The following is a 16,916-nucleotide window of genomic DNA, read 5'->3' as shown; positions in this document are numbered from 1 at the left end:
CTGAGGACCTAGATCCAAATTATAGTTCTGCTATAAGCAGGACACTTGAATTCTCTAGACACAGTTTCCTTTTAACTTCATACATGCTAAGTACTTTGGACAAAGCCCAGCATACAGGAAGCGCATCAAACATGTCATTGTTGCTACATTTTTATTCATTATTACATTTTGCTAATTTTGTATATATGTGTGTATGTGTGTGTAGCAATACATATGCATGCCTCATGTAGCAACAAGGACAGCTTGTTGGAGTCAGTTCTCTCAGTCCACTGTGTGAGGCTCAGGAATTTAACCTAGGGTATCAGGGTGGGAGGCACGTACTTCATTAGCTCACTCTTCTTACCAGTTGTTGCTGCTATGCTTTGTAAACATGATTGCTCATTTGTGTGTATTTGAGTGCATGTGCCTGCCCACGTGTGCACTCACAGAAGTGTGGGTGCCATTGAAGCCCAGACGAGGGCATTCAATTCTCTGGAGCTTGAGTTATAGGCATGTCACCTAATGTGGGTGCTAGGAACTGAGCTCTGGTCCTTTGGAAGAACAGCAAGAGCCTTTAACCATTGGGCCATCTCTCTAGTCCCCCTTGTTCCTATATCTTAATATTCCAGAGTGATAATCCCCATAACATATACACATTTATATAGAAATTCTTTCACATATTGCCATCATTTCGGGTCTTATATACCTCAGATATTTGATTCTTCATGTGTTTGGTGAAGCTGTATGGACATTCGAAGAAACCTAGGTACATACACCTTTAAAATTCCAGCAAAATGTACAAAGGTTCACAGAATTAAAGGGAAGACACACACTATGAGAGAAACACACCTCCAGGACCTTATCGTGCCAGTGACACTCAAGTGGCATCTGGTACAGCGGCTTCTTTCACCCGCTATAATGAATTCATAAGTCTTCACATTTTTTTATCCTTTGCAGTGAAGTGGGATCACCTCAACTTTATTTACATGCCACCCAGACTGATTTCATATTAATATTAAAAGCAGGGGCTGGGGGTCTGGCAGGAGGGCTGCTCCTCCGCTTGCTTATTTGATGGCCTGAGCTTGATGCTTTGATCCCATAGGTGGCAGCAGAGGACCTGCTCTACAAGGTTATCTGACCTGGCCATGCCCCTACACCCAACCCACTTTCCTACCATATAAAAAAATAAAATTTAAAAAATTTGAAAATTTAAAGGTAGAGTGAGTTGTTTTGCTTTGTATCTTTGTGTTGGCAAATCTCTCTCTCTCTCTCTCTCTCTCTCTCTGTGTGTGTGTGTGTGTGTGTGTGTGTGTATACTTATGCATCCATATGCAGAGGCCAGAAGAGGATATCCAATATCCCATACTGTTACTGTCTACCTTATTCTCTTGAGTCACCGAATCTGCAGGCAATCCTCCAGTTGACAGCTCTGGGATTGCAGGAGTACACACCACAGTCCACAGTGCCAGGCTTTTTTGTTTGTTTGTTTGTTTGTTTTTCGAGACAGGGTTTCTCTGTGTAGCCCTGGCTGTCCTTGAACTCACTCTGTAGACCAGGCTGGCTTTGAACTCAGAAATCTGCCTGCCTCTGCCTCCCAAGTGGTGGGATTAAAGGCATGCACCACCACCGCCCGGCAGCCAGGCTTTTAAAGTAGATGCTTGGTGTTCAAACTCACCTTCTCATACTTGACCAGCAAGATCTATTGGACAGCTTCCCACTACCATGAGTAGTCAAACCCACTTGACTGGCTTCTCTCAGTGGAGCTGTCATGGGTTTCTAAACTTTTGTGATATTGTGACTCCTAGGACTCACATCTTCCTGGTGAATCCAGGAAAACTGACAGAATCTTAGTAAGAGTTGACCAATGAAAGAGTTATGTTGTAGCCCTGTGGTCTAACACACATGCCCCATTGTCCATAGTCAGCCCTGAGCAGGAGTGTCCTTTTTAAAGGGAGCTGACTCTCAAAATCAGTGGGGGAATCGGCCTGGCAGGAGTGTGGCATGTGCACCACAATTTGAGTGACATAAATCTTGAACATAGAAGCATGGTTCTCTTCCTTTCTAAGCTTGCTTGGCCTTGGTGTTTTCCTTGATTCTCTACCAGAAAAGCAGTTGGCAGGCAGCTCCCAGCAGCCAATACAGTGTGACTTGTTGATCAAACAATCCTTAATTAGCATTCTAACCCTAATTACCTTTCTAAGCTACAATGGTGTATTTTTACACACTGAGCCCTGCACCCTCTTGCATTGGAGGAAAATAGAAATAGAGATCAGATAAGTGTGGATGCTTTTGAATACCAGCTGAGGGCTGGCCTGGGGCTGTAAATGTAGTTGTTTCAAGGCGCCCAAGTTCATGTTTAAATTATTGTCCTTGACTGAATTTTTGGGCCTGTTTGTTGTTGTAGAAACTATGACAGGAAAGAAGCAGAGAACGCTGCTGTCTTGCAGATAGTTTTAGGAAACCTCACTAATGGTGGGTGATTCAGAAGAGCTTGCTGTCAAGGCAAACACAACCCCCAATCACCACGACTGTCCTGCCAACTGGGCTCATCCTTTCAGTAAAGTTATCTATTAATTCAGAGAATCCATAATTGGCAGGAGAAAAGGGGTTTATAAGACCATCTATGTCCTATATAAGCAAGTAACTATCAGACCGAAAGCACTGCAGACATTAGTTGATTCTTTGAAATAAGTAGTTTACAGAAAATTGGGACAAAAGGGGAGCCACAGCTAGGAATCTTATTACCAAAATAGCATGCCCATTTCAAGGTTATACACACTTAAAGCCAAAGAGATGTTTGCTGTATGAATTAAAGCTATGTGCCATCACATGAGAAATGGCTCTGAACTAACTAAAAGTTCGGTATCATGTAGGCTCTGTTACTATATGAGAGAGACAGAATGTGGGCAGATTGTCTACAGTTACTCTCCTAGGTTCTGTTATTCCTAGTGCATCAGCTAAATATTGTTAACATGTGCATGGTTTCCCTATCAACGTTTCATTTGATCCCTTGTATAACCTTCCGAGGTTGGTAGATGTGGTGGTTTGAATAAGAAGGGCCCCTGTAGGCTCATATGTCTCAATGCTTGGTCTCTAGTCAGTGGAACTGTTTGGGAAGGATTAGGTCTTGTTGGGGGAGGAGTGTCACTGGGGGTGGGCTTTGAGGTTTCAAAAGCTCACAGCAGATAGAGATTCTTTCTCTCTTTCTCTTTCTCTCTCTCTCTCTCTCTCTCTCTCTCTCTCTCTCTCTGCTAAACTGTGTTTAGATTGATACTCCCTATGACTGAGGCCCTACGGTTTGCTTAAATGACACAAAATCAATTAAATTAGAAGTGTTGGGTCTAAGAAAACACCCAGAAGCAAGCTGCATCGATATGCAGAGCAGATAGAACTCTGGAGCAGCCTCAGAAGCAAGGTATCTCCTTGACCTCTCATCTGGAGCTGGCTGTTAAAACTTCTTTGATTTATCAACAAAACAGATAAGGCAAAACCCTTGTTCCAGACAATTTTTCTCAGCTCCTGGGAGGAAGGATAGTGCACAGAGGATGTGAAGTACCTCTGACACTTATTAGTTACCACTGGATTAACCCTCTTGTCCAATCACATCTACCTTGAGTTTCAATAGTGACTATAGCTGCCATTGTGACAGTGTCAGTATAAATCCAACATGGCTGCCCATTCTTCATAGAATCTAAGTGGAGAAAAAAATTTTTTCTTGGATTTTTGGGCTTATACTTCTGAACATTTCTGTGCCATATAAAACTTTTTGAGGGATAGGCGCTTGAGACCGGGTCTGGATATGTATCCCAATCTACCTTGAATTCATGATCCTTTAGCTTTTGCAAAGGTTGTGCCACATATACACACACACACACACACACACACACACACACACACACACACACAGCTGAACTTTCTTTTTTTAAAAGATTTTTTAATTTATTTATATTATGTATATGAGTATGTTGTCTTCATGCACACTAGAAAAGAGCATCAGATCCCATTACAGATGGTTGTGAGCCATCATCATGTGGTTGCTAGGAATTTAGGACCTCTGAAAGAGTAGCTAGTGCTCTTAACCACTGAGTTATCTCTCCAGCCCTACCAGCTAAACTTTTGGTGAAAAACAAGAACCAATAAAGAAAAGTATAGTTAAAGCAGGCCAAAAATGAGACAACTATACAGTTTTTGTAAAGCTTACAAACCTAAATATGATTCACCCCCAATACCAAATGCTTTCCCACTTAAAAACCAAAATGAGAAACTTTGATAATATGAATATAATTTAATAACCTGGAGCACTAGTTGCAGAATGGCACTCAAAACCAACTAGCCAACACACACATACACACAGACACCCCACCACACACACATGCACGCACATGCACACACACACACACACACACACACACACAAAACAAATGGGGGCCCCATTACTAAAAAGTGAACAAATTTTATATGTGTGTATTTGTGTATGCGGCCACACGTGGATGTGTATACATGTGAGAAAAAAACAGAGGACAACCAAATGTGGTGCTACTCTGAGAAGTTAGGGATTTTGTGCGGCTGTACTGGGGTCCAGAAAATGATCCAAGTGTTGAATCAGCAGCTTCAGAGCCCGGTCTTTCAGACTTCCTGCCCCTGCTTCTCAGAGCCCCAGAAAGCGCATAGGGTTGCCTCTGAAGTGTTCTTATCGGAATGAGGGAAGTTCTTCCAGACCTTCCCTAGGATTTCAAAAGGAAGATTCACCCGTGGAAAGAAAACGGAGTTGATCCCACACCCAGAGCAGGAAGATTCACCCGTGGAAAGAAAACAAGAGTTGATTCCACACCCAGAGCCCTGATGAACTTTGTTCAAGGCTGTTATCTGTTCTGGCCTATTCATCTCCCCTAAAAACAATTTCTCAGGACAGCCATGGTGGCTGACTCTGGTACTCCCTGTAACTGTGGGCTTTTCCACCTGTGACCCCGTTCCAGAATAAAATTCAGAGGCTATATTTTATTAATAAATGCCTAGGCTGTAAGCTATGCTTGTTCCCTGACTACCTCACAACTTATATAAACCCATTTATACTATTCTATGACTGTCATATGGCTAGTTACCTCTCCTCAGTTTCATACCTCATATTCCCATGCTTCTTTCCCATAGTCCCTCTCTGCTGGATGCCCCACTTTCTAATTCTGTCTCAGCTTATTGGTCATCTGATTTTTATTGATAGCTGATGCTTCCACACAGTACACAGGAGATTATCCCTTCAACTCTCAGTACTCAGAAGGCCAAGGGAAGGAGTTCGTGAATTTGAGGCTAGCCTGGGCTACCTAGGGGTATCCTGACTCAAAAAGCTAAAACACATGAACAAACAAAACAAAATAAATAGAAGACATAACCAAAACAAGAACCTCTCACTGCAACAAAGTTCTGTAAGATGGCCTGTGCCTGTCATCACTCTATCACAGGAAACCATATGTAACTATTTACATCTTCTTGGTTTATTGAATGCACACTTTTTTTGTCTTTGTGATGTATATCCTTGTGTACAGTGTTTATGAGATTTACAAAGGGAATCTCAATTTCTAAAATTTCATTGGGCAGCAGGCAAGTTCCTTTATGCTTACAGCATTTCTATAGCATCTTTAATGGTAATGTGTGTTTTCAAAGCTTGATATCATTTGGTCAGGCAATTTCATATCTGTGAGTAATATCTTGATGAACATTAGCTAGTTAGAGATGTGGACAGAAAAATCCGAGCAACTTAACATCTATTCATAAGTAAATAACTGCATGTGTTTTGATACATCCATACAATGGGATTTTAGTAGCTGTTAAAAGTAATGCCTTGATGAATTATGACAAAGAGGATGCTTGTGATGTTGCAATAATCATCATCATCATCACCATCACCATCACGATCATCATCATCATGTCTATGAGATACAGATACCCCCTTCTCTTTACGTCAATTCTAAGCCTTTCCCTGTTTTTTTTTTTAAAATTTTTGTTTTAGCATTTATGCCATTTCCATCTCTTGGCCACATAGAGTTCTAAGACCTTTCACTCTAAGTACCAGCCAAATGGTTCTGGTACTCCTCTAACGTCATACTTGAAATGCAAAGCTCATTTTCTTCCCTCATGATTTCCTCTCATTTCCCTAATCTGTGCTCACGCCACCACCACCCACCAATTCTCTACACCAGAGCCCTGGGCTCATGCCACCACTGCCCACCAGAGCTCTAAACCCAAGTCTTAATCTTTTTCACCTTCAATCAAGACAAAAAGCCCTGTGGCTGTCAGCTCTGCAAGGCCTCCTACCTCCATTTCTCAGGACCCTGCCCCTGCCTTAGGTCAGTACCTTGTTGTTTCTTGTCTGGATGATTGTTACAGCTTTCTACCTTGCTTCTCCATAAGTTCTCCAAATCTAAACCCTAGATTCTCAGTCAACTGTGTTCCTCATGTGCAAACTATATCTGCACTCTGCATTAAAAAGATCCTTCTTGATTCACCATAGTCTGTATGAGGAAACCCAAAAGCTTTAACAAAACTTCGATCCTCACAGCAAATGTCCCTTCCTGTCTCACTTTCCTGACTCCCCAGTATTCCACCTGTGCTCCCAGCACACTAGCTTGCTCACATCTGGCAAGTCATGTGCTCTTGCTTCCCCTACCCCCTGCTCCTCACCAGGCCCCTCGGGAAGATATTTATACTTCAGGCACTGTGTTAACTTTTAGGCCAAAATATATAATTGAAATGAATGCTTTCTAATTTTGTCAGACAGAGAGGGAAAGGAAAAGAAAGACAGGGGAAGTTAACATGTGATCCCTCCATGGGGCATTGACGTTAAACTGTTTGCAATGGCTGAATAAGCGAACCTATGACCAACAATAATAGGGTGTATGTGTAAAACTCAAGTCACTCTGGTAACTCCGACAAAAGTGTGTGTGAGTACAGAAAGAGATGCCTCTTTTAAATACTTGACAGAAGCCTTATACTCGGCTAAGTCATCAGGAAACTCCCCTACTTCAGGAAAGATAAATTCTGTGTGGTCTTGCTTTCTGTGACCAATAGGAGGCTGTTTACCTTCTAACACTCCTTCCTTCTGTGGCCTGCTACTATGTATGCTTGAGTGTATGGGCTTCCCCATTCACCAAGTCTGATTAGAACATGACTTCCATCCCATGCTAAACTGCAGGCTCTACCTAACAAGTTCTTCTTTCTGAGTTTTGTCATCTAGCATAAGCAATCTTAGAGAAGGGCAGTCCTTCCTCACTCCAGCTCTATGGTGGTGATGTTCCTCCTGCACTCACGTACTCCATATATGACAGGGGCACTGACATCATTAGTGCTTAGTACAGGCACTCGGTGTGCTCCATGGGGACATTGACATTTCCTTCCTTTCTGTCCCAATTCAAGAGGGAGCTACAGTGAGTGAGTGATCAGAGGTGTCTGAGAACTTTGACTCACAGGAAGACTGTAAACATTTTCTTTTCTGAGACAAGGTTGCACTACACAGCTTGAGGGGACCTTGACCTTGTGATCCTTTCCAAGGGCTGAGACTATAGGCAGGGGTCAGCACATAAGTTTAAACAGAACTCTCTGTCTGACATTTTTCTGCCCCTCCCCCTTCCTCTTTCCTTCCTTTCCTCCCTCCCTCCCTCCTTTCTTTCTTTCTTTCTTTCTTTCTTTCTTTCTTTCTTTCTTTCTTTCTTTCTTTCTTTCTTCTTTCCTTCCTTCCTTCCTTCCTTCCTTCCTTCCTTCCTTCCTTCCTTCCTTTCTTTCTTTCTTTCTTTCCTTCCTTTTTTATTTCTTCTGCTCGTTCTTTTCTTTCTCTCTTTCTGTCTGTCTGTCTCCCTCCCTCCCTCCCTTTCTTTCTTCCTAGGTCCTGCATCCCCAGGGTCTACATAGTCTAAGCAAGTACTCCAACACTGAGCTACATCTACACTCTCTATCACCTGTCTGTTTTGATCCTTCAATTATAGTTATACTCTCTAGGAATATTGTAATTCATGTTAAAAGAATGTGAACACTGTTTTCAGTATTTTATTACATAAGGAATCCTCTTCATGTCGAGATGCATTTTAAAAAAAAATGAAGGAACTTAAAATTGCCTGCAGCTAGGTCTCTTTCATAATAAGAACTTATTTTTCAGTTCTAGATTTTTTATTTTTATTTTTTTTGTTTATTCCCATGTTGTAAAAAAAGCAAAAGATTATTGGGATTACTAAAAAGAATATGGTGATCATGCACTTCTGTATTTGTTAGAAAGTAAACAGTTATAAACATATGAAGCGTGGGAACTTCTAAAGATATGTCCGCCTCTGCATTCTTTGGAGGAAATGAGTTTTGTCTATTTTAAACAATGACACCAAACACAATTGAGAGCTGGCCAGTGTTCAGTACCCAGCATCTCCCTGGTGGTGTGAACCTGCAGCATACCCCTCTAAAGCCAGCTTTTCAGTGTTATTTTGATCCATAGAACATTAGAGTATTCTATATGATATTACATGTGTATCCTTGAGGAGCCTGGGCATGAAGGATTTTTATTTTAATTCAACAGTGAAGGAACAGTTAAAAACATGTCATGCACTTTTGGGATTATGACTGCCTACAGGAAATAACCAAGTAGCAGATTACACAGCAAATATATAACACATTCAATTTCCACATCCCTGGGAGTGTATCTCAAATGTTAAAAAAGGATAAGAGACCAAATGGTAACAACAACAACAACAAAAACCCCAATAAAGTACATCTCTATGTTGAATTTTGCAGCCAAAGAGAAAAACAAAATCTTCAGCAACGATTCAGTGTGGGAATTATTTTTGGAAAGGCGTCCTAGCTTCCTCCAGAGCCACACAGTTCTCCTGTGGGCACAGTGAAAGCTGAGAATGGTACCAAGAAGTTAAACTTGAAAGGAAGTTCTCTCTTGCAGGCTTAGGGTGGAGAGAGAGCCTGTGCACCCCAAGGGGGGGTAACCTGTAGCACTTTAATGTATATCTCTGACCCTAGGGAGTTCTGGGAGAATGATAGCCATGGTGTTCAGGTTAAAGAAAGGCAGCCATTCACTGGGGCTTTGACACAGTCCCAATTGCTCATAGTATTAGGTAATGTATTAGGTAACTACAATGCTTAAAAAATGCTCTCTCTTAGAGGTAAAGGAGACGGGGTATAGGGTGGGGAAGGGGGACCAGGAAGAAGAACAACATTTGAAATGTAAATAAATAAAATAATTTTTAAAAAATGCTCTCTGACTATCAACCTTGGCTCCTACCCTGAAAATGCTGGATAAGGTAGGCACAGGGAGCTCATGGGAAGGTAGTGGTTGGGTAGCTGGTCAGTATAGATTGTACAAATGTATGGATTGTTCTGATCTCTTTCTTTCTTCCTTTTTGAGTTTTTGTTATTTGTTTTTTTCTAGATGAGGTTTCTCTGTGTATCCCTAATTGTCCAAACCAGGCTGGCCTCAAACTCAGAGATGCACTTGCCTCTACCTCCCGAATGCTTGGATTACATGCATGTACCACCACCGCCTGCCTCATTTCTGATCCTTTTCACCAGTGCCGGAGTGAACACAAATCATAACATAGTCCATAGGAGTTAATGACTGATGTGCCCAAGTGAACACAAATCATAACGTAGCCCAGAGCTACTACAAAGCTAGGTGATTTTCACGAGCCACTCCTCCAGTGCATGTGCTTTCCCAACATTACTTCTTAATGACTGTGTACAATTTATAGTAGGCATTATTTTCTCTTAACAATGGATATAGTTAAAAATACTCATATTTGGGCTGGTGAGATGGCTCAGCGGATAAGAGCACTGACTGCTCTTCCAAAGGTCCTGAGTTCAAATCCCAGCAACCACATGGTGGCTCACAACCATCTGTAATGAGATCTGGTGCCCTCTTCTGGTGCATCAGAAGACAACTACAGTGTACTTTGGGCCGGAGTGAGCAGAGGTCCTAAAGTCAATTCCCAACAACCAGATGAAGACTCACAACTATCTGTACAGCTACAGTGTGTACTCATATACATAAAATAAATAAATAAATCTTTAAAAAAAATACTCATATTTACAAATAATAAAATGCTAACTTCCTATGTTTGTTTTTTTTAAGTATCTGTTTTTATTCATGTGTTTTGGTGTGTCTATCCACACCTGTGTGCCCAAGGCCAGAAGAGAGTATCTGATCCCCTGAGCTGGAGTAACAGCAGTTGTGAGTTACTCACTCGTGTCCTCTGAGAGATGAGTGAGCGCTTTAACCACTGAGCAGTCCCTTCAGGCCCTTCATATGCTTGATTTTATATGATTTTATTTTAATTATTAATTATTTTTGAGGCAGGATCTCACTCTGCAGACCAGGACGGCCTTCAACGCACAGTGACCTTCCTGTTTTGGCATCCGTGGTACTAAAATCACAAGGGGTGAGCAACTGTGCCTAGTTGGCTTTTATTTTTCAGTCCAAGCAATAGAATTCACAAGGATATGAATGTGTACTAAGACACCAATTATATCATGAGAATTATCGATACATTTGTAATTTCTATTATTAGGTCTTGTACTCTCATGATTGTCCAGGGTTTTATCTCTACCTCCATGATTTATGTTGTTGGCTTACTATTTTTTATTACTTTGGAGTCCTTTCAAAGTATTTTATTTGTTATATCTGTGTATGTGTGCACATGCATGTGTGTGTATGTGTGTGTATGTGTGTGTGTGTCAGTGCGGGCATGCACATGTGGAGGTCAGAGGACAACCTTTGGGAATAAGTTCTCTCTTGCACTGCTGGTTGTTGGGCTACAAATTCAGGACATTAGGCTTATACAGCAAGTGCTTCTGACCCGCTCCCCACAGGTATCATGCCTGACCAGGAGTCTTTTTTTCTGCACTAAGCTTCTGTATTCAGTACCTCTTACAGAGTTCTTTTGTTAAAAGTATATTGGTCCTGTCCTCTCGTCAGTCTTGGTGTGAAGTCTTTCCCACCTTTAAACCTGTCAGATCCATTTGCTAGTCTTGGAGTGGTCAGTGTTCTCTGGAGCAGTCTGTCTGTCCATCAGTCCGTCCATCCATCTGTCTATCAGTCTGTTTGTCTCTGAGTCTCCTAGATGCTACTGGGAAGTTGTGCTAGCTCCCCTGCTTGTGAACGTCATCTCATTGGTGTCTTCCAGCTCCATTGATGTATTTGGCTGTTGATATTTTTTTCTCACCCAGCCTAAGATTTATTGTACATTTTCAAGTACGAGGCTTGAGTCTTTCATGAGCTGTTACTCACAAGCTATTATTTCTACAGGTATTACTGTTTTCTCATACTGCTTTCTTCTTCTAATGCACCAGTTAAATACATCTCTGACATTAAGATTGCCCTTCATGTCTCAACAGTCCCCATGTTTTTATCATATCTTGAGTAATTTCTTTAGCACTACCTTCTAATTAAACATTTATTTATTCACCTGTACCTTAACTTAAAAAACCTGGCTAGGAAGATTTTTAGTGTCTTATGTTTATTTATTTCTGGTGCCTTTTGGTTTGACTATAAATCTTTGTAGTCTCTCTCTTTCTCTCTCTTTTTTTTTCTCTCTCTCTCTGTGTGTGTGTATGTGTGTATGTGTATGTTTGTGTCTAATAACAAGTTAATTTCTCAGAAAGTTTATGTTTTATATGCCACCTTATTTTATTTTATTAAATTGTACATTTTTAATTTCTGTTATTTTAACTTCTTGTGGATGGACTTCTTGTTGTTTCTTCTGATTTTTTTCTTATTTATTTATTTGTGTGTCTCATAATTTTGACTTGTGAGTGCACAAGTTTGGTTGATTCTTTTTTAATTTCTGTAAGTTCTATGACATATGTATAGATATAGAATGGACACATACACAGTGAAGTATATACATATGCAATAGATTATCTATCTATCTATCTATCTACCTATCTATCTATCTATCTATCTATCTATCTAATTTACCTATCTATCTACCAAGTTGTTGCTTTTATTTTTATAAAGTGCATAGAATGCTGTAATTAAGCCATGTTGATTGCTCCACCTGGAATTTTTTAGTTTTTAAAGTCTGAGCTTTCCCAGTTTTGAATAAATCAATGGATAGTTTTTTACTCAAAATAAGACAGTCAGATTTGGACAAATTAATTTGCTCTTAGAGTGTTATTTCGGCAGACAGATTTAACTGTGTGGTCTACCTTACTCTTCCTAGTTTGCATCCCTTACAGGAGCTCCTATTGTAACTTCCGGTTCCAGTTCTGGTTCCAGTTGTCTCTAACTCTTGAAGGTCAGTAAAATATAAGCAATCAGTACTTCTCTGGTTTATACCTCTCATTAAATTTTTGGAATTTTGAACTATGTTTTGGAAATTCCTTTAGGTTTTTAAAGTTCTGCTGTGTGTGCCCACAGTTTGCCCAGTGTACTTGTATTATAGTGGAACCAGTTACCAAATTACATAACTTCTCTACATGTGTGTGCAAAGCTTGAGATGGTCTATTGGGCTTATTTCTACCATGCCATCCTAGGCTTCATATTGGATGCACCGAAACATGGAGTTTCTACAAGTATAACTTCATCTGTTCATAAAAACATACTACTCTTCTAGGACATAGTTCATTTATTATAGCAAAAATGAAAGAAAACAGCAAGCTTCTAAAAGTTTTTAAGTTCTGTAGGCTGGGATTTTCTCAAGTAGTTGTGGAATTATACGTGTGTATTTGTAACTCACCAAAAGAAAAAAAGAGAAAACTGAATTTTCTGAAATGGTATAATAATTTTGACAAGAAAACAAACATTAGTGGAAGTCAAGCTATTGGTTATTTCAGCAATATAGCCAACACACAGCAGCACCAGGGATGGCAGCCTTCAGGAATTGCTCAATTTTGTTCTTACAGTGCAAAATACAGACCAAGTCATTCTGCAAGCTAAATCCTCAGAAAAGATGGCCAGTGTGAAAGTAAATCTACCTTTGTCTGGATTTTGGGAAGAGCCACCTGGGAAGATGTGAGAAGATGGATCCATGGTACCAGAGCAGATGTAACCAGTCATGTGACAGAATATAGGTTAAAATAATTGGGTTATTTTAGTTATGATTCTATTAGAGAAGAGCCTGGCTATATAGCCAAGGTATTTGTAAATATATTTTGAGTCTGAGTCTTATTTCTGAAAGCATGGGACTGTGAGGAAGAACCAGGCCACAGCTTCAACATTGGACTTCTTATTGTAATGATATTAGAAAATTTGTTTGACTTTTATTACTTCTCTCCACTGTTTCTTTCAGTCTCATTTTCCTAACAAGTCCCCACTTGCCCTCCTATTTCATGTTGTCATGGCCCCTCCCTCATCTCACTGCCCAGCACAGGCCACTCCCTTATTCTGGTCTGCTTAGCATCCAACAGCATCTATCTCTTCTACTACAGGGTTATTAACAGATTTGTTGTGTTTCTCCCACTAGGACGTTAAAATTACCCACGGAAGGGATCTTGCTTCACTTTATTTACTGCTACATACAAGTGTCAACAACCCAAATGGTACCTGTTAATTAATAAAAATTACCTGTTTTGTAATAATTTTTATTTCCTTGCCCTTCATGTTTTTATTGAGATATATGTATGTAAATGAGATACATGTATACCTTATATGTTAACCTGCTTGGAGGAAGGTTGTTACTCCTAGAACAATACCAATTATCATTTGCTGGAGGTATAAAGTGACCTCGTCATTTGATGCCTTTGTCTATCTTATATAAACATTCTGTAAGCACATGGTCATCTCATTTAGTTCAAATCTCTCCTATGGCAGAAGTAATGTATATAGCATTCGGGACTGGGCTAAACTTCGTACCTCATTTTTCTCTTTGAGTTTCGTGATCATAACAATCACAGGACTGTCTTCTTGCCAAACCATCTGCCAGAAGTCATTCACAGTGTTGATCATGGGGCCCTGGGTGGCAATGAAGGCTTTCTCTTTACCACTGTAGCCCTATTTGGAGTAAAGAGACAAACATATTGGTTTATGTTCATAGTGGACATTTGGGGGATGATCTTCAGATTAATGGAGGTGTGGAAGTTTAAAAGCAGCTTCCTTGATTCCAGCACCACCTGGCATATACATGGTATTTCCCAGAAAATCCAGCTTGCCATTAGGTAGTAAGGATTGTAAAGTTCAGTCCCACAAGAGCATCACATGTGGATTGTACTCAGAGACTCACAGCCAAGGAGGGAGGAGTCACAGCCAAGGAGGGAGGACTCACTGCCAAGGAGGGAGGACTCACTGCCAAGGAGGGAGGACTCACAGCCAAGGAGGGAGGACTCAGGATAAAATACCTATTGCCAGTATTGATGAGACTATAACATAGATACATGAAACACTATCGACCAAACTAAAGCAAACTCTATTCTAAGAAGAAAGAAACAAAGCTGGGGGTGAGGAGTGGTGGCATTTCTAAGTAGGTAAAAAAGGTAACAGAAACAATTCCAAATTGTAAGTCAACACGCTATCCCGAGAGAAGTGTGTAGTTACTTACCCGAATATAATTAGCATTAATGTAAGTACTCAATGAATCAGTTATATTTTTTGGTCTTAAGCACACTCTGCTGAGGGGATCTGAAGAGAAAATCAGAGAAAACACATTGAGTAGAATTGCTTTTCAAAAAATAAATAAATAAAATCTCCAGAGCAACCATAAGCAGTAAAGAGAAGTGTGTGTGTTCGAGGCTGTTCACCTGGTATCTGTGTGTGTCCATCTCTTGATCTGCCTTTGACATTTGGTGCCTTCATTGACCCCTGATTCTGATGTAAGTCATGACGTCTTTTAATGGAGTTCTGATTCTTTTTTTTTTTTTCTTTTTCTTTTAAGACAGGGTTTCTCTGTGTAGCCCTGGCTGTCCTGGAACTCACTCTGTAGACCAGGCTGGCCTTGAACTCAGAAATCCACCTGCCTCTGCCTCCCAAGTGCTGGAATTAAAGGTGTGTACCACCACTGCCTGGCTTGGAGTTCTGATTCTTGACTCTTCTCTCACCTGGACCTTGCTCTTTTCTTTATATTGGAAGTTTACAACTCTGCTTTTTTCCTGTCCCTTCAGAAAAGCATCAGGCTGCCCTCTCCCATTTCTTCGTATTCCCCTACATCACCTGATCCAGCCCTGCAGGACCTTAGCCTGCCTAGCCTCACCAGCACATGCTTTAGCAGTGTTCCTTGATGTACTGGGATTGAAACACATGCTATAAGCATGGGGATAGGTGAGGCAAGTGAGGGGAAAAGGAGGTTGAAGAGCAGAGTTCAGTTCTGCAAGTTCTCAGTCTGTTCCTAAAATGACAAACGTTACCGATCACCCTAAGATGCCGCTGCTCTCAACGTATTAGAGATCCTACATCATTAAACCTGTAAGTCTAAGAGGAGTTCCCTTAAGCAGTGGCTACCATTCTATCAGCATATTCTAAACTGAAACACAGTCTTGTTCATAGAAAACAGGCCTTCACTCAGTTTACCCCAAACACTACAGCACTCCTCCTCTGCCTCTTTGGATGACTAGAGAGACACAGTATGATGGTGGAAATGGATCAGTTAAGGGTCAGGTGTAATCTCACAAGGGATAAGGAATTGGGATTCAGCAGCATGGATCTCTTCTGAGAGATGGAACTTATGGGAATTTCTCTGATGGGTCCCAATAGGCAAATGGCTCTGAAGCAAACCAGAGCCATGTGGGCAGCCCGGTCAGCTAGAGTCTTCACAGGACATAGCCTGTGCAGAAACCAAATGACACAGTTTCAAACTGTGTCATTGCCTCCAGTTCTTCTGAAACCATGCCACGTCTATGTTTCCTACAACACTTGGTTAGGGCAGATCCGCCTTTACCGGCATTGGCCATGTCTACTCAATTTTACATTTAAAATGCTGTATTCATTTTTTAAAGAAAGCGTGTCCAAAATAGTGTGGCTTTAGCATCCCATCTTCAACAAACTCGGTCTATTCATATTATATAATGTGTATCATGTTGTTTATAGTGTCAAAGGACTTTCTGCTAGATTGCTTTTTATTCTTCTATCTTATCAGCTGCATTTTTAACATATATCAAACCAAAAAGATCCAAACATTTTTGTAGAACACACACACACACATACACACACAGAGAGAGACAGAGAGAGACAGAGAGAGACAGAGAGAGGCAGAGAGAGACAGAGAGAGACAGAGAGAGACAGAGAGAAGAGAGAGACAGAGAGAGGCAGAGAGAGACAGAGAGAGAGAGAGTAAAGAAGAGGAGCCCCAGGGGTATAACCAGCACGTGGCCAGGTTCTATTGGTGGTAGGATGGAGGAGAGGCCTAACTGCTGGTCTTTGCGCAGTACCCTTGAGCTTCTTGCTGAGGATGGTGCGCAGAGCCATATGACATCAGCCATCTGCACCGAAACACACTACCATGTACAGTCGTCCCCTGCCAGATGCACAGACTCAGCTCAGCAGCTAGAGCCAGAATACTACCAGTCTCCTGATAGTCACTTCTTCGCTCAGTGACAAGACTCCAGGTTCTTGCTGGGAGCCTGGCAGGATGTTCCCCATCCCCTTGCAGTTAGTGTGGCCACATGACCAGGTTGCCATTTGTAAATGAGAGCGATCTGTGTGACTTTTCAGTCATGGGAGCAAAGGGAGGCTGTGATCTCCTCCTACTGCTTTGTGTTTCCTTCCGCTGCTTGAATCCCATGAGAAGACGACAGGTCTTCACCTGACACAAAGGTCTGGATGCACAACATGCCAAAGCTACCAGATGGACCTGGGAAGCTTTCTCCTGAGTTGTAAATACATTTCCAGCTTCCTTCAGACATTGATACTTTAGTATATTTAATATATACACACGTGTACGAAATTTCTTTTACTAAGTAGTAATATTGTCAGAATCCAGTTCCATGTAGCTATATTTTGCATGCATACAATTTGTGAATATTTAAAAAAG

At 41.0% G+C, this 16,916-nt stretch overlaps 1 protein-coding gene across 1 annotated transcript in view; it reads right to left on the bottom strand.

Annotated features, from left to right (window-relative positions):
• Ptprr (protein tyrosine phosphatase receptor type R) overlaps positions 1 to 16,916 on the bottom strand; it is a 263,483-nt gene that overhangs the window by 24,341 nt on the left and 222,226 nt on the right. Inside the window, exons 9-10 of the mRNA XM_031349554.1 lie at positions 14,493 to 14,572; positions 13,811 to 13,948 (exon numbers count right to left, since the gene is read on the bottom strand). Coding sequence (XP_031205414.1) covers positions 13,811 to 13,948; positions 14,493 to 14,572 — 218 coding nt within the window. The remainder of the gene's footprint in view (positions 1 to 13,810; positions 13,949 to 14,492; positions 14,573 to 16,916) is intronic.

The sequence above is a fragment of the Mastomys coucha genome, unplaced genomic scaffold (assembly GCF_008632895.1).
Source record: "Mastomys coucha isolate ucsf_1 unplaced genomic scaffold, UCSF_Mcou_1 pScaffold4, whole genome shotgun sequence".
Lineage (NCBI taxonomy): Eukaryota > Metazoa > Chordata > Mammalia > Rodentia > Muridae > Mastomys > Mastomys coucha.
The sequence above is the reverse complement of the archived record's forward strand: the minus strand, read 5'-3'. Positions and strand labels throughout refer to the sequence as shown.